This window comes from Zonotrichia leucophrys, chromosome 2 (assembly GCF_028769735.1).
Source record: "Zonotrichia leucophrys gambelii isolate GWCS_2022_RI chromosome 2, RI_Zleu_2.0, whole genome shotgun sequence".
Lineage (NCBI taxonomy): Eukaryota > Metazoa > Chordata > Aves > Passeriformes > Passerellidae > Zonotrichia > Zonotrichia leucophrys.
In genome coordinates, this window is record NC_088171.1 from 118,705,990 (window position 1) to 118,729,263 (window position 23,274).

Sequence of the window (23,274 nt, forward strand, 5' to 3'; positions counted from 1 at the left end):
AGTGTTAGGAACACTTTCCACACCCTGCATAGTACTGGTTGATCTCATTAAGTTAACTAGAGAACCTGACATCGTGTAATTTTACATACAGTGCATATGATGCTCGCTCTTTCCATCTCTCATAGCAGCAAGCCGATTCTGCCACGATCTGTAGCAGCACACCCGGGAGTGGAGAGGAAGAGTGTTTGAATTATAAATAACTAAAACTACAGTGTACAATTCTATTTACCTGTCAGTATTCTGTTGAGAGCACTCCATTATAACTTGCTCGAAATTAACTACATAAAAATCTCTACAACAAAAGCAAACCAAAACATTCCTTCAAAACCAAAAATAAAGACATAAAATAAGTGCAAATACCTAAAATAGGCAACTAAAGCAAGTGTTGTGACCTGTATACCTTTAAATAAGGACAAAGACTTTTCATAAATAAAAGAATGTTCTCTTTGCTCTTCAAACATTTAGTCAGTATATAATGGTCAAAGTTAAGTGCAGATAAATTGTTTTGAGATCCAAGGTGCCAAGTTTCTTAAAAAAAAAAAAAAAAAAGGAATAAAATATACATATTGTAAATGCATTAGTTTTTAGTTCCTATGCAGGACAAAGTACTCCTCGGTCACATATAAGACCCCACCATTTCTTTCTAAATATATTTAAACAAGGTACAGGAACAGTTGCTGTATAATATAGGAATACCTTGCAATTATGTTGTCAACCAACATGATTTTAGGGCTATAGTGCAATCTTTATGTAGATGTAACATACAGTATAGATTTTTACACTTCACCACTGTAATTCTTCTGCCATTTCATATATTTTAAACTTGTCCTTTTTCCATCTTAGCTGTTTTAACAGGAAACAACATTGGCCTCTAGACAACCTGCATACATATAAATATCTACATTTAAGCTTTGAAATGGAAATAAATTATAAAAACAGACTCCTTTCCAATTTACAAAATTTTGCTTCCTACATACTGTACAATACATTCAACAATCATCTCATTTTGAGATTTATGAAGAAAATACTGATGCTTTACACCTAACTTAATTCACCCCCCTCTGCCTACTTCTAGTACCATTTGCAAATAAATATATTTAACACTGTAGTTAATTTCATTGTTTTGCAGCATACCAAAAAAAATTAGTAGTGCAACTTTCTATCCTTCCTTTGTACTCCTTTCCATTGTGTTTCTTTATATACTAGAAAATGCTACATAAGCAAAAGCACATTCAGTCATGTATGTTGCTCGTTTGGAAACCAGTAACAACCTATAAACCTACTCTATATTGAAAATGCTCTAACAGATAAAAAAGCGATGCAAGTCAAAAGAATAAATATGAAAAATAGACCTAAAAACTGTATGTTGTCAGTACTGCAATGTATTTTACCCTTCTTTATATTTTAGGGGGTTACTCTTTTAATATCTAAAAAATTCATTGCAGAACTGTTTGCGGTATCCCTTCGTAAAGAATGCAAGAGCTTCGTGTCTGTTCTTTGTCAGTCAGAAGAAGAAAGGAAGCTTTAAGGTAGCTTTAAGGTTTCCCTTGGCAGACTCTCCCAAAGACTCAATTCCCAAGTATGGCACGGGAATGGCCTTCAACATTGTTTCAGTATCAATGGAAAGAGATGGTTGTCAGCTGCAGTGACCATCACAGTATCAGAGACCTTGAATTGCTGTTGGTAGCTGTGTATGTGCTCAGATACCTTCTTGCTTGTTCAGTCATGATAAGCTGGTCTTCTGTTTTTCCATAAACAACTGCCTCCCAGTCACGACTTGGCTGCATAAAATAAAGTTCATTAAAAAGGTTCTTTTAACAAACTAAAATACTTAAGCAATTCTCATACAATGTTTCAGAGTAGTACTAAATTATTCAAGCCTAGCAATAATATATTTTACTGAGAAGGATCCAGTTCTACAGTACAGTACCTAAAATTGTGACAAAGCTCCCTCATCACCCCTTAAATCCAGCTCCCCAGCAGTGCATCTGGGTTATGCTTTGAGTTCAAACACACAAAATGAAAAACATTCTTCAAGAGAGTCTAACCAGTTCAACAATTAATACATAAAAGGGAAGCTAATTAAGTTATCTTCTCTTTGAATATCTTCCTCTTTAAATGTGCAAAGTTCAACAGGCAGAAAAACACATTACTGACAGCTGTCTGGAGACACCAAGGAAGGTAAAATGATTTGGGAACTGAAAAAGAAGATTGTGAGAACTTCACTGAAACAAGTGACAGCTGTGGAAGAATGGTCAGATTTTTGGGGAGTATATTAGAAACAGCAAAGGAATTGGGAATGACAATGATGGATGGAAGAATAATTAAGCTACTAGTCCTGCTTTTTCCATGAAGCAAAGCCTACATCTTCACATAAGGTACTGAATCTCAAGCTGATTCATTTCAGCTCCAAATTGGATCTGACACTGGCTGATTGTAGCATGATGAAGAATGCAAGATCCTCTCCCTCCCACATGGAGCTGGAAACTGATCCAAAGGATCAGTTCCACATATTGATTCACAAAGAAAATTAGCTGTTTGAGCTTCTCTGTAAATTTAGCAGAACTTGATTCATGGAAGGGACTTGGGGTTAGAGAGGCCACAAAACTGAGAGGGAATTTCTCCGGGGAAAAAGGAAAAAAGATGGTTCAATGAAAATATTTGTGAGTATACTATTACTAAGCTCCCCTTTTAAGTATTCTGAAGACCATACTTCTGGGTCAGATAGATGTATTCACCTTTGCTGCAATTCACAGCAAAAGAATTTTTAAATTTTTTTTTTTTTTTTTTTACTTTTAATGTCACAATTATATGAACTTTGTTCTTCTTCCTCATAAGAAAAGATCAGAAAGCAATACTGTTGTCTCTCTACTTAAAAACACAATTGTTAAAGCAATTAAGTAGAATATAGAAGATCAGGCTCCAGGTGTCCTGTCTTCTGGGTTTTCAAAATTTTTTTATTAGTACAGAATAGATATTCTGAGAAGACAAAAATACCTTATACATTAGTTCCCTATTGGACAAACTGGAATTGGTACAAAGTCAGGTCAAAGAAATCTCTTCTTAAAGCTGGTGATCAGGACAGAGGGAAAACTAGCTTCAGTGGTTTTACCAGTACAGAAAATATACGTATGTAAAAGAACAGGCCTGTTACTAGAATAATTACCAAACAGAATCTGTGGATAAACTCTGCTTAATGAATCCCACTGGGCTTATTATGAAGAGTAAGCACCAGACAAATTTGAGAAACTAAAGTCCTAAAGAAGTTTGGTTTGCACCAGGTCAAGTTTTCTAACTCTTAGTCTTGGGCACCCAAACCTGTTTTGTTGGTCTCCCCCTACTCTGTTTTTTTTACCTCCTACATACAAATCTTAGTGGAACATCAATTTGTTTCACTGAACCAAAGTGTGAAACATCAGGGTTGTGTTTGAAGAACTTAGCTATGAATAAACACTTTGCAGAAAAATGACCAACTTACAAGAAATAAGAATCACAGAAACACTGAAACTGGATCACTGCTTTCAACAATTCTAGATATTAGTGCAAGACAGAAATAAAGCAATACAGAATTTCTTTGTTAACCCACTAACAGAATGAACAGAATTCTTCGCATCCAGACCTGAAGAGTTTTCTCCATTTTGACATTTTTTGTAGCACATGTATTCAGTTTCTTCTTAATTACTGCATTTGCTTTGTTTGCTGGATTTGTATCCTGTTTTTCTGATGTCAGGTTACATCTGTTGTCCTGTATTTCCAACAATGGTGTCATTAATAAAGATGTGGTGTATGCATTTTTTGACTATTGACAAAAAAGAGAGTAGAGAACAGGAATAATAATTAGTAGTTAATACAAAAAGACTTCAAATGCTGTCTTCAGAGAAGCCAAAATGTAAATAAAGTCAATATTATCAGAAAGACCCTAGGAAAGAATCTGAAAAGAAAATGTAATGAAGTATATGAAGAACTACCCTGTCCATACTGGGATCCATAGTACAACAAGCACCTGCAAGCATGGTTTAGATGTCACTGAGTAGACAGTTTCTTTACTCTAAAGCCATGCCACTCTAATATATTTTGTTAAGAACAAGATTTGATAAGGTGGCAACCACTGAACAGTTAAAAAGAAAAAAACCCCTCACTTTCACGTGTAGGACAATCCTTGTGGAAGTCAGGACAAGGAGACTAGAGTCAAAAAAGTAGTATCACATCAATTTTAGGGGGAGGAACTGCTTTAAGAACTGAAATAAGCACTGGATGGATCATTCCAGAAGAATTCTATATATTGGTAATGTTTATGGAAAGAAACATAAATTAATTCAGCTTCAGTATACAAAAGTGGAAGACAGATATATGTCAATTTTAAAGACCAAAAGTTAGTTCACAGTAACAATGGCAAAGTATTTGCTTGCTTACAAAAACACCCCATTAAATTGCATTAAACCACCTTTAAGTATTTATTCTTCCTCAGACCTTATTCCTAAATTATCATCACATGGACACACAATTTCAACTTAAAGATTGGCATATTTTTCATTTTTAAATAAGATACTACCACTATCTCTCTTGCTAGGAGTGAATGTTCTTGTTCCACCAGCACTCCTTATAAAAATGCAGGAAAAACCAACTTTTCCCCAGTCCCCAGCCTTTAACAGACCAAAACATCACAGAGTATCTTAACCTGGACTCAGTGATCCACAATAATGTGTCATAACAAGACAGCACTAAGAGAACAGCAGGCATTTTGGTCATGGCTGGAATGGCTGCAGCACTGCTGCTCCTCCCAAAAGGCGTTCCTGGGGAAGCTGGCAATTCCCACTAGGTGGCAGAGCACCCAATACCCAGCAGGAAGATGCCAAGGCTTGGCACAGAGTCTAAGAGGCACTTTAGAAGGGAATTTAGAAAACCAGCTAGAAAGGAGTAAGACCTAAGCACCTTACACTGGCTTTTTAAGGAATTTGGCTCCTGCATCCTGTATATAGCCTTACATCTAATAAAGAATTACAGACATTTACTCTTTAAGCATTAAACACACACATGCATTAAGAACTCATTAGAACAGAGTTTTCACACTAGACTAAAGAGTAAGCTATTCAATTACTCAACTGAAAAGACATTAAGGTTCTTTTTAAAGGAAAGAGGGATCAAAATAGCCTCATATCTGATTTCTTCATGTCCTGGTTGTAGGCAAGAGGAAAAAGTATTCAAATTCCTTTAGGCAGAGGAAGCACACAAACTTCATCTTTTATATGCCTGATATTTGTTCAAGTATTCCCCTACTACGTGAAGCAGGAAAAACATGCTCCCTAATATGCAATTAGGTATTTTCAGAACACATTTGCCAGACTGTCAAGCATGCACAGCACAGGAGCAAATGTCATCTTCCAGGTATATTACAGAAAGCTTCAGCATGATGTGTATGCTAAAGTTTTTAGGCAACCAGCATGGAAACAGCTTTGCTACAAACCTGTAAAACATTCACATTATTTTACCTACTCTGAAGGAATGAAAGGAAAAATTCATGCATGAATTCAAGCCCAGTGCTCACCTATTTCTTATGTACATAAAACAATATTTGAAACTGAAGGTACTTTTCACTTTCTAGATGCATTAATCTAGCAACTTCAGTCCAAAAATTTATTTTAGTGGGCAGAACAAAAGATACACAGTTCCATATTAATATTGCTGCCAGTGATGCTCTTCAGTTAGATTTGTTTAGTTTAATTCTTACCTGTACATCTAAACTATTATCTTCTGTCAAATGCTGGGCCCCAACTTCTTCTTTATCCTGTGGATCTAGGACCAGTGATTTTCTGACTTTTTTAGAAAAGTTGTGCTGAAATAAACATTTTGCAAAAAAAAATTTGTAAAATATTATTTCAAAGCAGTTATTACCTATTTGAAATTACTATTGTCATATTACCTCCTGCTTGCAGTTTTTATACAAAGCGTCGTCTTCCTCCTTGGGAAATATATCTGTTCCAGTTTCCTCTTTCAAAACTTCCCTAATGTCTTCCTCCGAGAAGGCAAGTGGTTGTGACTAAACATTAATTAAAATTGAAGAAGAAAATACAGGAAGTCTATTAGTGGCCAGTTCTTACAACATTCTACTTTCAGCTAATGTAGGCCAAAAAAGAGATCTTGCAAAACATAGCAAGAAAGGACCTAAGCTACTGTAGTTAAAAATCACAGGGCTACACTTCAAGGCTATGAAGATTATTTCAAGTTCATTTTACTCCACATTATTTTTAGCCAGATAAAACATATATAATATATATGCACACAATGCCTCAAAAAATGCAAGGCAACATTGAAGAAGACAAACTATTTGTTTGCAAATGGTTATCCACTGATAAAAGGGATAAAAGTAATTTATATATACTAAATACCTACCTAAAACACATATATGTATATATATATATGCATAAAAACATACTAAAACACTGTACTGGAAATGTGTAACTGTTGTTGTGAAATGAATTTATACCAATTTTAGCACAAATCTTTGAATAAGACATTGATAGTCCTAAGTACAGTACAGAATTTCACAGAAGCCATACAGATGGCTCCTTTGTGTACCAACAGGAGAAGAATTCCCTTAAGCCCTCAAAATTTGATTTTGAACAGGAGGTTAATAGTGGACAGAAACAGGAATGCCAAACCACTCCATTTGCATAGTGAGGGACTGTGAATCTATAGGGTAACACAGATGGTGCCAAGCCCTGTGGCAAAGTCTGAGCTACCTTCTGTGTTTGCAGAAAAGAAGCAGTCAATATATATTGGCTGGAATCTTTTCAGAATTTGAAAAGCATATGTCTCCTGAATTCCAAAAGTTATTATGCATTAACATACCTTAGCTAGGCTAGGAAGAGAACAAAAATTTAATTCATTTGGAACAAACTAACAAAAAAAGGTAACATTATCCATAGTCAACCAAACAAAAAAAAGTGTGTGACAGCCAGCTGAATCAGAGGATCATGAACTGCTATACTAAAATTTTGGGATTTAGGATGAAGAAAACTGCAAACATCACTCAAGATTACCATACTGTGGTAAACACCTAGTTTCAGTCTTAGTGCTGTAGAAGCACCAAAATCAAAGAACAACTCAGCTCTTACATAGCTCTTACATAGAGGATTCAAAGATAATGCAGTTTTTCAAGTGAAATGTGAAAGTTGTTTAAAATAATGAGGTCAGTCATACTCAACTACAGCAGTTTGCTCATAGCAGACTACCCAGCTGGAGAACCCATACCCATTCATTCTCTGATTTATAATTTTTCTTTTGAAAAAATAGAATCCTAAAGTATTAAATTTCAGGCATTTATGCAGCCCCCTTGTAAGAGATACAATTTTAGCAAGGATAGGCAAATTTAAAACAACTCACAAGCATGAAACTGATGCATTTAAGATTACTGTGGATCAAATGATTATATGTACTAAATTACTATTCAAGAAGACCATGCCTTCATACTACACTGAAGGATACAAGTCTAACAACCACATCCAAAGTGGTTTTGATTCACATTCTAGCTGTTGTCTAGGATAAGTAAATGCTTTTTAAGATCACACTGAGGCTTCCAATATGTCAAAACCAAGAGGGCATTTAGACTTCAACAAAGACAAAGTATAATCACATACCATAAGTCTGAGGGGACCATACTTTTTTTCCTGAGCAGCCAAAGCATTCTTAAAAGGAGTTGGTGTCCTTGGTGTTGAACCCAAAAGAGATCTTCTCATTGTGGGACTTCTAAAACTATTCAAGCATAGAGAAACATTCATACGTGCATTTTAACATTTTAATATTTTATCATTAGCAATGTAATAAAATTAATCTAAGAAACATTTTAAAATACCTTCATTTACAAAACATATCACCACCATGCATCTGAAAGTACTGAGATCACCATAGCATTACCCCATGTGTATTAAACTTTAATCTAATAACACCACCAGATGTTTAATGTAATAAACCTACCCCACATTTTCCTTTTGATCTTGTGGTGTCATTTCCTTGTGTAAAGGAGTCGTAATAAGAACTTTCTGCCCACAGATTGGAGTTGATGTAAATGCAGGATTTTCAAAGTTAAATTGTTCATTTCCAGAACAAGTGTTGAAAAACTAAGCACAAGAAGGAAAAAAAAAAAAAAAAGCAACCTTACAAGACAAAATTTCACCATTGTGCTGAACAGCAAAACCCTCCAAATTATATACATGTATCTGAAAGACTTTTACTGACAAATCCCAGTAGTCTATTCTCAACTTACACTTATTGCTGAAACCTTGATTTTCTTCTTAAAATCCCCACTCTTTAATTAGGTCACAGAAACAAAAGGTCTCTAGCAACATTTATTTGCATGAGAAAGTGTGAGCTGAGACACAGGTTGCCACTGCTGCTACCGCCCTCCCCATGAGTCTTCCAAATAGAGGTTAACAGTATATTTTTAATATATTTACCCTTATGCAGATGTTTTAAGAAGTTTTTTGACATGCTTATTTAGGCTACAATGCACTACTAGGGAAGAAACTATTACAATTTATAACCCACCCAGCAGAGTCTTCACATTTAACAGCGTTTACAAACACCCTCACCTGTGATGGAGAGAACGGTAGTGTTTTCACTGGCGTGCGCTTCAGTGCCACATTGACGGCATCGTTACACAAGCCGTCGTTCAGCTCAGGAACCGGCGACTGCCCAGCACGCAATCTCTTCTTCTTTCTCAGGATAGCAGGTGGATTGCTGAACTTGCTTAAGTTTGAGGTTGATGAAAAAACTGTTTCCTCGTCCCCGCTGATGTTGCTGTGGTTTTTGCCATCGAGCATCACGCCCACGTTGTACTGGCACTCGGCGGCCCCGTCGCTGTGCTGGAGCCGCATCAGTTTCACTGGGGCCGGCTTGACAGGGGACACCACGGCCTCGGAGAGCTCAAAGCACGTATCGCTCCATGCCACCGGATCCTGTGCGGTGGGGGCAAAACACAAGCAGCTTACCCCAGACTACTTCACAATGTCCAGGCCAATCTATCAGCCCTCTACCTCCACAAGCCATATACTGAACTATTCTCTCTGTGTCTTTCATACAGTCATAAAACACTGGATATTTTAAGACACAATTCTTTTAAAACAGACAATAAAGCACTTGATAAGGCAGAAATTATAGACAAACACGAAATATGGTAATTTAAGAGTATTTTACACGTATTGTGTAACTTGACACTCCTAATTAAAAACTTATTTTTAACAAGGAATACAAACTTACAATTTCCATAAGATCTAGTGCCTCTGCAAATTCTGGAATGGTCTGTAGAGGTGTTAACATTCTATTTGCTTCTACACCCAAGTACTTAGGTGGTGAATTCTGCTGAACAGGTGTGATGCGGGTCTCATCCATGCTGTAGAAATTACTTGTTTGTTCCTCAAGGCTACTTAGTGTATTAGGCATACAATCCTCCATGATAAAATTTCCAGACCAACAAGACAAGCTTCCAGCTTGCTAAAAAATTGCGAAGAAACACATTAATCTTATTCAACTTAGAGGCTGAAAAGAGTCAATTATGTGACTGCAGAGTGGGAAAAAAAGTAGTGTGTGGAAAGACTAAGCATAACTATTAATTTTGGCATTTTTAAATACTAATTATCTGTTTCAATTAAAGAAATTAGCCTTCTCTTTACACTAACATGCTCAACATTCTCAAATTGTGTAAGATTTTTATCTTACCTCACATTCATATCTTATACACACTCACAACTTAGGAAACTATGGGCTGTATTGGAAGCCATCTCTGATGCAAGTTTCCTGTGTACCTGAACACCAGTATATGAAGTAATCTTCAGTACAGAACACTGAACTTCTAATTTTAAGATCAGAAAATGTTTCTAGAGTGTGAAATACTACTTGTTTGATCTGGGTTTTTTTAATGCAGATTTTGCATTAATAGCTGAGTAAACTTCTAAAAGGTTATCCCACTTCAGTAGACTGCTTAGTACTGAAGAAACAAATTTTCATTTTCACTGGAAATCTAGAAGCAAACCAGATGCTATTAGATAAGCAGACTGCACTGTTTCAAAAGAATGGCAGGAATAACTCTGCCACATAAAATCTGAAGTTCACCTGTAACCTAAACTAGTAATCAATATGGTTGGGTTAGTTGGGTGTCTGATATGCCCAGTCCTCTGAAGAAATCAGTGACTGCCATCTGCAAGTCACCCTAATTCTACAGAATTACTAATTCCACTGAATTTACACACAAATTGTGTACAGTGCATATTTATTTAGTGTTTGTTATGTCCAAATGTGGGTATTAAGTATTGCAAGCACTCACACTGAAGTTTGAGGAAAATACAATCTACAGGACATTTCAAAATCAAGTGGGGCAAAACCCATGTATTTTTCACCTCTACTGGGCAGAGGCTCAACATTGCCGATCCATAAAACTGAATGGCAATGATATCAAACATGTCACCTCCTGAAGAGGATTAAAATACTGGGTTTTAGGAACTGCCAAATTGTTGGTCATATTGCTGCTGTCTTCACAGTTTAGAGAACTGCACTAAAAATAAGTTGTCTCAGTTCTAATATATAGATTTTTGTTTTCCAATGCAACAGCCATAGGTTTGATTTTAGAGGGTCAGGTGAAAAAAACACCACACTAAACCACACAACCGTTACTGAATTTCTGAGGATTAACCTCAGTAATGCAAATTCAAATATTTAGAGAAATTTACAGTCCTTACAGAAGACATTTGTTTTCTTCTGATTTCATTCTCTGCTGACATAAGTAGCAATTCAAGTTCCTTTATTTTCTTTTCTTTATCAGGATCATCATCAATAAATGGCTGCTGAAAAATTTAAGAAAGAAGCCATTACTATTTTTTACTTCCACCACTTCTTCACAGTAAAGATTCTGCATTATAACACAGCTGTATTTTTAACAGGAACCTACACAGAGAGGGAACAAAACTGTTCAGGTTGTATCCAATTTTGTAGTACAGAAGTCACCCACAACTGAAACAACTCCAATTATCAGGAGATGGATCTGATGTTAAAGTGGTGTGTAAGGTGGTATTTTAACTGGATTCTAATATAGTCTGTAAGTTATCTGTCTGCTAAAGCACTTTCTGAACTAAAGTCACTATATTCTATCTTTAATAGAACCCAGTGCTGGCACACTGTTTATATGTTTGTGGTTTCACATTCCTTCTACAATTCTGTGTTATTTATCCTCACTAAGTGTGTGAGAAAGTGTTTCAAATCAGCATTTGCTGACACAGTATTTATACAAGTAATCCCAACACTACTATCAGAAAAGAAAATTAGTTAATTGGTTTTGATTGGTTTGTTTGTTCTTAACCTCCTTAACACCTTCCATTATTGCTATAAATATAGGTGAGGATATATGCTATCACTAGTTTAGAGAGTACTAAGTATCTTATACTTTTCTGTGTAGGGCAATCCAGACTGTCAAAAAGCCAATTGAGGCTTTGCTGTGACTTGTATTCCTATACCATTATCAGGGAAGAAAATGCAACATGAAACAGATGACCTGCACAGGGAAACTTCAGGTTAGGTAGAGAGTTCTACAGAATTCCTCTGTCTAACACAAAAAAAAAAAAATCCATGTATTATTCCCTGTGTCTTTTTTTACTTCTTTTACTAATTCCAAAAAAACAAGAATTCTTCCAAGGCATCATATTAGATACCAAGATCTATATTCATTCTGCACCACATGAGGAATTTCAGATATATTCCAAGTGAGCCCAAAAAAGCAAAAGGAAATAATATATCTAATTTCTACTTGTTTTAAAATTGCTTAATTCTTCAGGATTTAGAATGCTGCAGAAGGGCAACTTATTGAAAGATGTTTATCAGTGAGAAAGAAATAAAATGAGAACAAAAAAGCACAGGCAGAAGTGTAAGTCACAGTAAGTTGAGTTTTTCAGGATAGGGTTATATTTATTACATAGATGTAAATAGCAAAGTCTTGTCTTAAAGCTCTCATAAGCTAGGTAATGCTAATATAGGTCACAATTTAGCCCCAAGATTTAACAAGTAGATTATGTTTTAAGCCATATTTCTGTCAGAAATAAGCACAAACATCATGTATCTGGGATATAGAAAGAAAGCTTCATTTTCCCTGCATAAAACTACCAACTACACTAGCAAGCTTACTTACAGAGGAACCTATATAAATGTAGGTGAATGATAAAGACTAACAGTCATTTTGAAGATACACATCTTTTCAATTTACTGAATAATACTATGCAGTAAATACTCCTTAATTTATGAAGGCTGTTAACAATTTACCTGAACTATGTTGGAAGAAGATGGAGCATGTTCTAGACAGCTGCCTTCTGGTGAGGCATACTGATATGCTGGAATCTAAAAAGACATAAAACATTTTACAAACCCTCAAGAAAATGAGGATATAAAATGAACTCTAGTTTATTATACATTAATTATTTATGGTTTACAAATCCTGAGTTGCCATAAAATCACAAAAATACTCAACAGATCTTCAATCTTTCAGATGTGTTTCTTGTTTCAAACCAAATAAATTATTTGAAACTGAGAGATACTTATTGTTCTAAATTTTGAACTTACATGTGTCTGAACAGGCACATAAAATTGATTCTGAGTGTGCAAGTGTTCCATAGTCAGACAAGGCTGGGGCTGAAGTTCAGCAGAACTAGCGCTTTCAGACTTTATAACACTTTGCAAATATCCTTCCTGTTCCACCTTTCTTCGCATTGTTGAATTCCAGTGATTTTTAATCGAATTATCAGTCCTAAAATGAAAGCATAAAACAGTACTAGTTTCCATATCTCAAAATTTAATATATGACACAATTGACAGGGTTTGTACAGTATGTTAATCTGAAGCCACAAATTCAAAAAGTTCCAGCAGCTTAGACCGAAAGTTCTGTTATCCGCAGGGTTTTGGCATAATGACTAGAAAGCCACTCTTTTTAGAACTTCCTTCTACTAAACTCGAAGTGTGCCAGAAATTAAAAGCAGAAAAGGAGAAAGCTTTGGTTCTGACTGTAATCATGATGAGGAACCTTTTTTCTTAGATACGTGGAATAATTTAATGAACACTGTTATTTACCTCTCTGCTATAAATTTGCAGTGCATGTAGCTAAAAAAATCACCTCCCTGTCCCAAAACATAATAAAGGCACTTTGGCTGGTGTTTGCTACCAGAAGACATCTCTTCTAAAATTGACAGCCTACAACCCCCACTCTGCATTTTATGGACAGCTTTGTGGAAGAATGTCCTACTACCTGTTCACGTCCTTGATCATGGATAGGATAAAACAGGCGTGGCATTTTGACAGGCAGGCTGAAGCCACTCCAAACACTAAACAAACATTAAGGCAAGAGTAGACTATAACTGCATTACTGCCTAAAACACTAGTTTTATTATTCCTAGCCTTAGGTAGGGATACACAGAAACAAAAATTGGTTAAAGCCCCGTTCTCATTTAAGGGCACTCCAGAAAGTATTTGCCTTTTTCATCCCAGTAGTGTTGGACTCTTCAGATCTCCTAGATCCATGATCCTTAGCAGTCTTTAGCTAAGAGTGTCCAATTTATCGACAACAAACAAGCTAGCAAATAGGAATTCTTCTGTCAAATTCATCTTCCCTCTCCAAAATTCTCTTTAGATGTCTCTTCTCATTCCTCCAAAGCATTTATTGTGAGCCGTGGACTGTGCACTTCACCAAAACACAAAATTTTTAAGCATGTATCCCTCATTACACCAAGGTAACAAATGCTGATATTCCTCAGGCACAGCTAGACAGTCACCTCTTGAACACAAACTGAATTCAGAAAGGGACAGGTTAACGTTGAATTTCAGTTAACGGTACAAGGTAAAAGAATTATTTCATTAAACTGTTCACACACTAAAATGTTGTTTTCCACAACCATAGAAATTGGCAGTGAAACCTGAAAGAAATATAAGGCAAACAATGCATACAATTAATTCTTAACACAGGACTTCATGATAACCAACTAACTTTGCAAAGCATGACCCCCTAGGTCTGGACTTTTGAGGGTTACTAAGATTTTCTTTTACAAGTGTCCAGTTCAACAAGTGCTACACAAAAAAAAAAAAAAAAAAAAAAAAAAAAAAAAATCAGATCTTAAACCAGGAAAGTCACCAACAAATGCATATTAATAAAGGCACTTTGAGATCAAGTTTGGTATCAAACCACTTTTCTACCACTGCTTGCAGTTAATTCAGTTCAGCTCTATTATAGAGGGTTTTTAAGCGATCAGGAGGAATCTGAAGACACCTTCAAATGGTTCGAGCTCTTTTTATGGGTTTTACATCCTTTTAAGAACACAGGTCAAATGTGAAAGATTTTTAGCATCTATCAAGATAACTATATTCTGAAGTAATCTCAGCAGATGCTCTCTAACTAACGAGATTTGAAAGGGTACTGAGATGAGCACTTTTCATATTCCAACATTTAACACAAACAGAGTTGAAAAGCACCTTCCAGGAAGCAGTTTTGCTATTTCAGCCCATCGGTTTCCCAAACGCTTGTGAGCTTCATAGATTATTCTGTCCTCTTCTTCTGTCCATGAAGACTTTTTTACCTCAGGATTGAGATGGTTATGCCATCTTTCTCTGCATTGCTTGCCTATTCTTCCTTTCAGGTGTTTTGCAATTAGAGACCAGCGCTTTGGACCATACTTCTGAACTAATTCAATAACCTGCAATACAGATGAAAGCACATTATAATTTCAAAACCTAATTTACCTAATCAAAGGCTGAGAACACTGATAAACACACATTTTAGAATAGCACTCTAATAGGCAACTGATATTAGGCTTAAGGAGGCACACAGTGACTTGGGGTTTTAAAAGTGATTTTTCAAGAAAACAGAAATTACTAACTTCAAATTCTCGCTTATTTAGAATATAAGTGTATACTGATGAAAACATTCCTTTGGAAGTTTCCTTTCTTTCACCCACTGCATAAGCTGACATTAGGAAAGGACAAAAAAGAAACAGGTAAACAAAGTGTTTGATTATTTTCATCATATCCATATGAGAAAAGACCCACACCTCTACATCTAGAAAGGAGGTTGGGAGTTCTTACAGAGTAGAAGCTTTTTCTTAAAAGACTAATGAAAACTGTAAAAAAAATATATTAGGAAGACCATATTCATAAATTGGCAAACAGTAGTTTACAATATCTTAGAACAGTTTTAGACAGTAGGAACAAGAAACCAGTTTGAAATACCACAAGAAATCTGTATTTGCATCTCCCTACCAGGCAGTCCAGGCTGTGCAGGCAAAAGGCTGCAGTATGGATTACCAACAGGAAGGTGAAAAAGGAGCCTAAACCACTGATAGCTTCTTTACACAAAGAAATGGTTTCACAGAATATTCTGAGCTGAAAAGAAACCAGAAGGATCATCGAGTCCAATGGCCTATACAGGAATCACTCTCACAACTTTGGCATTACTAGCACTATGCCCTAACCAAATGAGTTGATCTCAGGGTTGTAACAGTAGGTTATGAAATAATTTCCCTTAGTTCCCAAACCCTTCAGGTCTGGTGGTTTTGAGGAACAAAAGATGTAAATGAGACCTTTGACCTTTAGTGCTACAAAGAGATTCCCCCTCTACTTCATAAACTAGAGTAATTCAGCCAGCAATCTCACTAATGGGAAATTAAATGCTTGAGCAGACCAAACTTTCCATCTACTTAAGAGAGAATTTTTTTCTTCTCACACATCATAATGTAATAAAAGTATCCATATCACAAGATGCATCAGACATCAACTACATAAAAATGGAACTTAAAAAAAGTACACATTCTTAGCACTCATATGTCAATTTTATTAAAGAGCAGAGTATCAATTAGTTTTTGTTACCCTCTGATCTTCTTCTTTAGTCCAGGGACCTTTAATCAATTCTGGGTTTAGTACCTTCTGCCACCGATGCTGGCACTGAAAATCTGAACGATTCTGAAACAGTTTTAGAAGAGCAGTGTAGCTGTTATACTCTCAAATACATAAAGCTGTAGATACACTCTAGCATGAATTATTAGCTTATTTCAAATTAAAAGACTTATTTAGAAATTTGTTCTAAGTATAATCGTTAAACTCTCCCTTATTATTTCTTATTCCATTTGCTTATAAAAATCTCTTCTCTGGAAAAAAAACCAACCTTGCATGAAGCTCTAATTTAATTATTTCAATGTACTAACTTGATAATCAAATTCAGAACTTACTCATTTTTAAAGAAAAATTTATATTTGTCCTCATTACTCCCCACTTTCTCTGAACTTTGTGGTTGATCTATTTTTGACATTATCTATAATTTAAATAAGGGGAGAAATTTTTTAAGGAAATACTTTTTGTTCCAAATAAAAGAACACACTTTTTGCTAAATCCCAAAAGAATGTATTCTCAGCTCTTTACTACAGTGTTAGGGAAAACAGATTTAGATCAAATTTAGTTAACATATACTAATTAAAGAAGATTGCTTTTGCTGGTCAGGACAGATGGTGCTTTTCTGTAGCTTCACTAAGGATCTTTTGAAATATTGTTCCCAGTTATGAAAGAGAAGCAACCTTCACTTAGCCTCCTAAAAGCTGTCTATATGAAAAGGCTGGTCAAATGCTCACAAATATACAGGTAAGAGCCTGCAGGACAGAATACTTTTTTAACACTGGGACACAATTATTTACTTGCTTCAGAGCAAGCTGTTGGATAGCAAGTACCAATTGCAAGGTTTTCCTGGTCTTGTCTACCAAATAAAGGTGTTACCATGCTAAGATGAAGTTAAAGAAGTAGCAGTCTGCAAGACCAGAAAAACCACCCAGAACACTGACACTTGACATTACACTGTTCACAGGACCTTCAAGCTAATCACAAGTAGTAACTGTATGATTAAAAGCATGCCACAGTTTTTTACAAAACATCATCATTTCCTGTTGAAGAGAAGCTGTAAAAGACAGACTCAATATAGAATAGCTGTCACCATTTGGACAAAACCATTTTAAATTGTGGCTTTTTAGTGCTTTTATCTTCTAGACATTTCCGAAATCATAATATGATTTGGAGAGAAGAGCAAAACAAATGACAGAATGAAACAATATAATCGTTTCAGTTTGCCTTAGCCACAAAAAAAAAAAAAAAAAAAAAATCAAGTGTTTACAAGCTACACTCTCACTCTAAGAGTGACCTTGAAGCCATCTTCAGTTTTTTCTGGCAGAATGGAGGGAAGGTTTATCTGTGCTAGTCTAGCAAAGAAATGAGGGTTTAAAAGCACAGCAGTTTGAGGGCCTTTACAATTCAAGATACCCTTGGCTCTCCTAGCAGAAGACTATCAGTAACAAGTGTGAAGTATGCCAGCCTCTATTATTTAGCTGGCAGCCTCTATTATTTAGGTCACCTAAAAAGGCTGTGCAGGCTCCATCCGTGGAGATAATCAAACCCAAACCCTGACCTGGACAGCTTGACCTTGCTTGAGCAGGGGCTGTGAGCCAGATGACCTGCAGAAATTCCTTCCAACATCCATGATTCTGCAGCAGGCACCTGATTATGCACATTTCCTATGATAACTGGAGAACGTTTTTTTCAACCTCACTTGGGCCCAGCTGAACAACAGGTTTGTCTCCAGAAACATTTTTTTCAGATGGAGAATTTTTTACTAAACTGTTAGATCTGTTAAATGCAACTCCACACTACACCTGCATATCAGTATCGCCAAATGTATTTTCAAACAATTTAATATAAAAGCTTTTTGATTCTTCTCTGCCATCCACTCATGTCACTGATTTTTATAAGGGAATAAGGTACATGTAAGGAATATGGATTTGTTCTTACACGACTTAAAATTAGAAACTTTAAGTTCATTACCTGATATCTATATTTTGCCACTTGGAAAAAAAATAGAGGCATCACAGTTGCACAAAAACATGAGAACAATGCAAAGTTATAGTTTGTTCATCATTTAGAATTCAAGTCCTTTTTTACCTTACAGTGGAAGTTCATACAACCACACCATCCCACATAATACTGTAAGAACCTCAAAGGCAGAAGGAGGTCCAATTATTTTGATTTCTAATATTTCAATATCCAATATCACTTCTAGGAAGTAATTTCAGCCTTATATTCTATAGCAAGCATTTAATAGCATTTGTTCAGACGAGAAACAAACACCATCAATTCTAGTTGTAGGTACTTTCTACCATTACCTCAGGGAAGCAGTCATCACTGCAAGAAAAAAATCAAACCCAAACAAACAAAAAACCCCAACAAACACACACAAATACATAAGTAAAGCACACATGCCCCCTTGCCTATGGCAGTTAAAAAATTAATCCTGCTCCTTTCAAGCAATCTTTCAGATGCAACAAACGCTCCTAACTGCCTCAGAAGCAATCTGTGAACTGTGGATAGAGCCACCACGAGTGATGGAACCAGTAAGATACAGGAATGAATTCCATAATGAAAACAAATAGCAAGTGTGAACACAAGGCATTTTTGATCATTTCAGACTATCACTGAAGACTGACCCCATAAGATTCTTCAAGGTCTGAGCTAGATCAAGTCTGTTTTAGAAGAATCCTCTAAAATTGTTTTTATTATGTGCTTCTGAGTCTATTTCACTTCATTTCCAAGCTAGACATATGACCAAAGTAAATAAATATTAAGACAACTGAAACAGAGATTCAACTTACTTGTAGATGACTAGCAATGAAAGCCCAATCATCTGTACCATTTTGTTCCACCAGCTTCTTTAGCCTTTCATCCTGTTAAGACATAACCTCAGCCAATAAATTTTACATGCTACCCCAATACAATACTAAATAATAACATATTACATGAGCTAAGAAGATCAGGTAGGGATCAGAGTAAAACAAAAAAAAAAGTATTACCTCTTCACGGGTCCATTTCACCTTGCTACATATCTTCTTCAAACCTTTTTGCTGTGGTACTTCATAGTCATGATCCATATATTGAAAGTCATCGTCTTCCTCACTGCAAAATACAACAGATAGTGAAGAAGATCAAAAGAGAGTTTAAAACATCTCTGAAAAACCTTTTTTTCTAATTACTTGCAGGTTTTTTCCAATCTGTACATATTGTTCTAAAATGACACATGGGATTTGCACAATCACAAGGTCTGCCTCTAGCAGTTCACCCGGTCAAATTACCAAATTAATTTTAATTTCAAGGCCACACACTGGACAGATAACTCCTTCCAAGACAAGATTTAAATTTGAAGTAAAAACTACTTTTTAAGACTCACGCATTCCTAATACATTTTTTCATCTTTATTTTACATGAATGAGTTTACAGAGTGGTGTTAGGCTGCAAAACACATTCATGGTCCACCTCCGTAAGTGAAACAACAAACACAACAAGAATGTTAAGTAAGTAAATCTCAACTCGAGATTTTACGTGGGCTCCTGACTTGACCAAAAGCGTCGCCTCGGTATTAGAGGAATTAGACACAAATCTTTGAAGACAGAGATGTTCCAGAATAAATAATTTGGGCCTCAGCGCTGAGCCCCCAGCGCAGAACAGCCAGGTACCGCTGCGACTCCGCGTAGATCCCGCTCCATCTACTGGAGAAACGCGGAACTCCACAACCTGCATAAACAAAGCCTTCCAAACAGGCGGCACGGGAAGAGCTTCATGGAATCATCGCTGAAACTTCTGTCAGTGACTCATGTTCGCATAAATTCAAACACATGTGGAAACCCAGCTCTAACAACAAGAGCTGCTGTGCCCCTGCATTAATTATACCAAAGGCACAAAGAAGGGACTCCCATCCAAATACATCACTTAAATTAAAAGCAGTTTCACAGGGCAATTTTCTTCTCTATTTTATTATTGGTACAAAGCATGAAAAAAATATCATAAATTCAGGTTCACAACAAAAATTATTTCTTCTCATCCTTCAATTTTTTTAATCAAAAGTATAAAAAAAAACCTCTTCCCCAGTAATGAAATTAACCTGTGCTGATGTCCCAAGAACAGATTAAATGGATGATCTCTCCATTATTTTCTAGAACATGCAATTATCAGCACAGCACGCTGATTAACCACTTACACATTATTTGTTATTTCCCATTTAGTCTGTTCCTGTCAGCCACCGAGGACATACTTAATTCAAAAGCATTGCCACAGGACAGTAAGTGCCAAACTCCTACAGACTTGCTTCTACATCCTACACCACATCAGCATTTGCCCTACTTAGCTTCATGATGCAGCAGTAAAACATAAGCAAATTAAAACTTTGCTGAGTTGCTGAAAGACAAGGCAGCAAACTTGTGGGAAGGTCAACAGCAAGTTCTTCATCATACTTTCAGAAAAAAAATGAGCTGCAAATGCTTTAAGAGGTTTGCATCATGGGTTAAGACTTACAAAAACAGAATTTAAACTCAGAAGTAACAGCTTTTTCTGCCTCCCTACCAATTCCTCTTTTTTCTTTTGTCCACAGGTATTTGACAAACTTCAGGGATCTATCTTAGGATTGTAATACCAAAGTACACTTCTCATAATACCATTTCATACCAAGTAGGCCATACAGTTCACTTATAACTAAAATCAGGCCTTCTTGTAGAGCCCTTTGTCAACACGACCTCCTCACCCACTGCAGAGCAAACTGGTTCGTGAGCAATCTTCAGTAAGGAGAAAAGTCACAGGGACTCGAGAGCAGAGCAGGGCTCCATGAGCACGGGGATCCAAGAGCAGAGCAGGGCTCCATATGCACAAGGACCCAAGAGCAGAGCAGGGCTCCATGTGCACGGGGATCCCAAAAGCAGAGCAGGGCTCCATGTGCACGGGGATCCCAAAAGCAGAGCAGGGCTCCATGTGCACGGGGATCCCAAAAGCAGAGCAGGGCTCCATGTGCACAAGGACCCAAGAGCAGAGCAGGGCTCCATGTGCACAAGGACCCAAGAGCAGAGCAGGGCTCCATGTGCACAGGGACCCAAAAGCAGAGCAGGGCTCCATGTGCACAGGGACCCAGAAGCAGAGCAGGGCTCCATTCCCGGTGCCAGAGCAGGTGGCCCCGCCTGGGGCAGCTGCGGCTCAGAGCCCTGCACCGGGAGTCCCACGGCCACACCAGTGCCTCTGCCAGCCAGGCAGGCACCAACCCCTCTGGCACCTCCATCCCACCTGAACAAGCACCTAGTCCTGAGTCTTGCTTACACCAGTGCTGTGATAGACTATAAATCAAATCCTGATTAATGAGTGGGACTACCACTTGAAGTTTTCAATAAAAAAGACAAGATTTTTAAACACATGGGGCTGTTATAGCTCCTTTGACAATTCTTTTGCAGTTATGAAACTGCTAAAATACTGCACCAAAGTGGAAGGCATCCACCAAGTTTCATCAAATAAGACATCTGGGACAATAAAGTACATATTTTGTGAGATCTGCGCTAGCTGCAATTCTGAGTTGAGGACCATTAAAAGAAAATAAATCAAGCTTGCAACTGTAACAACCAAGAGAAGTTTAACATTAAATGAATGTGAGATTAAACTTAATACCATTTGGTGCAAAACAATTACACTTTGTCATTACTTCACACCTAGATTAAAAGTCTTGAAGTCACTTTCACACAAACTCCTAGCTTCAATGATTGAGTTGTGGAGATACCATCACCAGGCACTGACACAACATCCGCCTCGGGCTACCGATCTCTAACCAAACCTTCCTCTGCTATCCACAACCCGCTCTACTTTCAATCATGAAATCAAAGCACTCCACAGCCATGGGAGAGATAATACAATCTAAAGCTTGACAAAAATGAAACCACTGTGTGTAATACCACAGGTGAAAGTCCCTTAAACTACAAAATGCTTATTAGGAGTGCCAAGAAACATGCTGTCTCCGAGCCAAGAACAGATAGCTTCAGCAGTCAGCCTCTGCAAGCAAAGCCCTTTGTGGCTTACACAACTAAAACACCAAAGCGTTGTTTTCTTGTTTTAGTTGCAGCTTTGCAGAAAAATATTCTCTCATAATTTTTCCCATGTCAGAAGAAAACACAAAAGCAGTTTTAATATGCTTAACTTTGAAACCACCCCCAATTCCATGAAAAGTACACATTCACAACAAACCCCAGATACCATAGATAACTCACCAAGTATCCTTTCCTTTCCCAATCCTAATCCTTCTCCAACACTTCTTTCTAACTTTCCAGAAACTGATTTAAGACAGGAATAACCATAGTGACAAAACAGTTCTCCAAGACCCACCTTCTGAATACAAAACAAAGACACACCCATTCTCATGTCAATATAACAAAAGATGTATGAAAGCCATCTAGGGCAGCTGCTAGAGCTCTTGTGCAAAACGTGATCTCTTAGGAATATTTCAGGCTAGATTGTGATATCTTCAGTCAAATAATATATCAGCTGAGAAAAAGTAGGTCCATTGAACACACGGAAAGAATCCACAACCCAAACCTTATATCAAGGCTGCGCCAAAGCCACTTGGGAGGTGAAAAGGAAAAAGTGTTACTCCAGCAAAAGGAAAATACCAGCACGGAAAGCTACAGCGGAGACAACACAGCTGTTACTGACGACAAGCGCAGCTGCCCAGGTAAGCTACAACAAAGCCGACCTGAGCGAAAGCACAGAAGTGAGAGCAGCTGCCAGGGCAAAGGCGGGATTTGTACACCAGAGGTGGTGCCCAGAAGTCCGAGAGGAGATACCTGCGCGGGTGCCGGAGGGGGGAGGGAGGTGGGCAGTGACAGCCGAGGCCGGGGCGGTGGAAGGAGGCCGAGAGCAGCGCTGAGGGGCGGGGCGGCACCTGGCTGCGATCCCGGGGCGCGGGGGGAGCACCTGGCCGAGATCCCGGAGCGCGGGGGGAGCACCTGGGCTCGGGACGGCGGCGTGGAAGGCAGCACTGCCCGGGAGGGGAAGGGGGGCAGAAAGCGCAGAGCGCCCCGGTCCCGCACTCACCTGCGCCGTCTCTCCGCCATCCTCGGCGCGCACCATAGGGGGGGCCGCCACGGCAGCGGGGCGCAGCACGGAGCCCCCGAGCCGCCCGGGCTCCCTCTCTCACAGCCGGGCAGGGACGTAGCGGGGCACCGGCGGCTCAGAATGCCTCTAGCCGGGCAGGGATCCTCCCAGGGCCCGCTGCTGCCCGCGGTGCCCGCAGCGCCCCGGCGGCCGCCCTCAGCCCCGGCCCGGCCCCGGCGCGTCAGGCATGGCTCGGCCTGGCCGCTGCCCGCAAGGACGGGGCGCGCAGCGGCCCCTGTCTCGCCCCTACTGCGCCTCGCTCTCCGATGCTGTCAG

General features: G+C 38.0%; 1 protein-coding gene across 4 annotated transcripts; it reads right to left on the bottom strand.

Annotated features, from left to right (window-relative positions):
• Nucleotides 1–529: 529 nt before the first annotated feature.
• Nucleotides 530–23,068, bottom strand: MYBL1 (MYB proto-oncogene like 1). 4 transcript variants are annotated; one of them, XM_064703532.1, is made up of 16 exons: nt 22,939–23,068; nt 18,897–18,999; nt 18,699–18,770; nt 15,883–15,975; nt 14,494–14,714; nt 12,598–12,781; nt 12,301–12,375; nt 10,731–10,832; nt 9,256–9,489; nt 8,589–8,954; nt 7,975–8,117; nt 7,638–7,752; nt 5,921–6,037; nt 5,729–5,833; nt 3,620–3,799; nt 530–1,781 (listed from the first exon to the last, which is right to left on the bottom strand). In XM_064703532.1, the coding sequence occupies exons 1-16, from the start codon at nt 22,956–22,958 to the stop codon at nt 1,653–1,655; spliced, it is 2,259 nt and encodes a 752-aa protein (XP_064559602.1). In that variant the 5' UTR covers nt 22,959–23,068; the 3' UTR covers nt 530–1,652. The 4 variants fall into 4 exon arrangements, with proteins under 4 accessions (XP_064559602.1, XP_064559603.1, XP_064559601.1 ...); XM_064703533.1 differs by having other exon boundaries at nt 3,620–3,745; nt 10,731–10,835; XM_064703531.1 differs by having other exon boundaries at nt 10,731–10,835.
• Between the last annotated feature and the right edge of the window lie 206 nt (nt 23,069–23,274).

Bases quoted from the DNA above. Each gene is read 5' to 3' on its own strand.
- MYBL1 (XM_064703531.1), bottom strand. From the start codon at position 22,958: ATGGCGGAGAGACGGCGCAG. The intron at 15,976-18,698 runs GTAAGTTGAATC...AAACTGTTTCAG, and splicing joins TCATTGCTAGTCATCTACAA to AATCGTTCAGATTTTCAGTG. The intron at 12,782-14,493 runs GTGCTTTTCAAC...CTTTCATTTTAG, and splicing joins GCAAAACTGCTTCCTGGAAG to GACTGATAATTCGATTAAAA.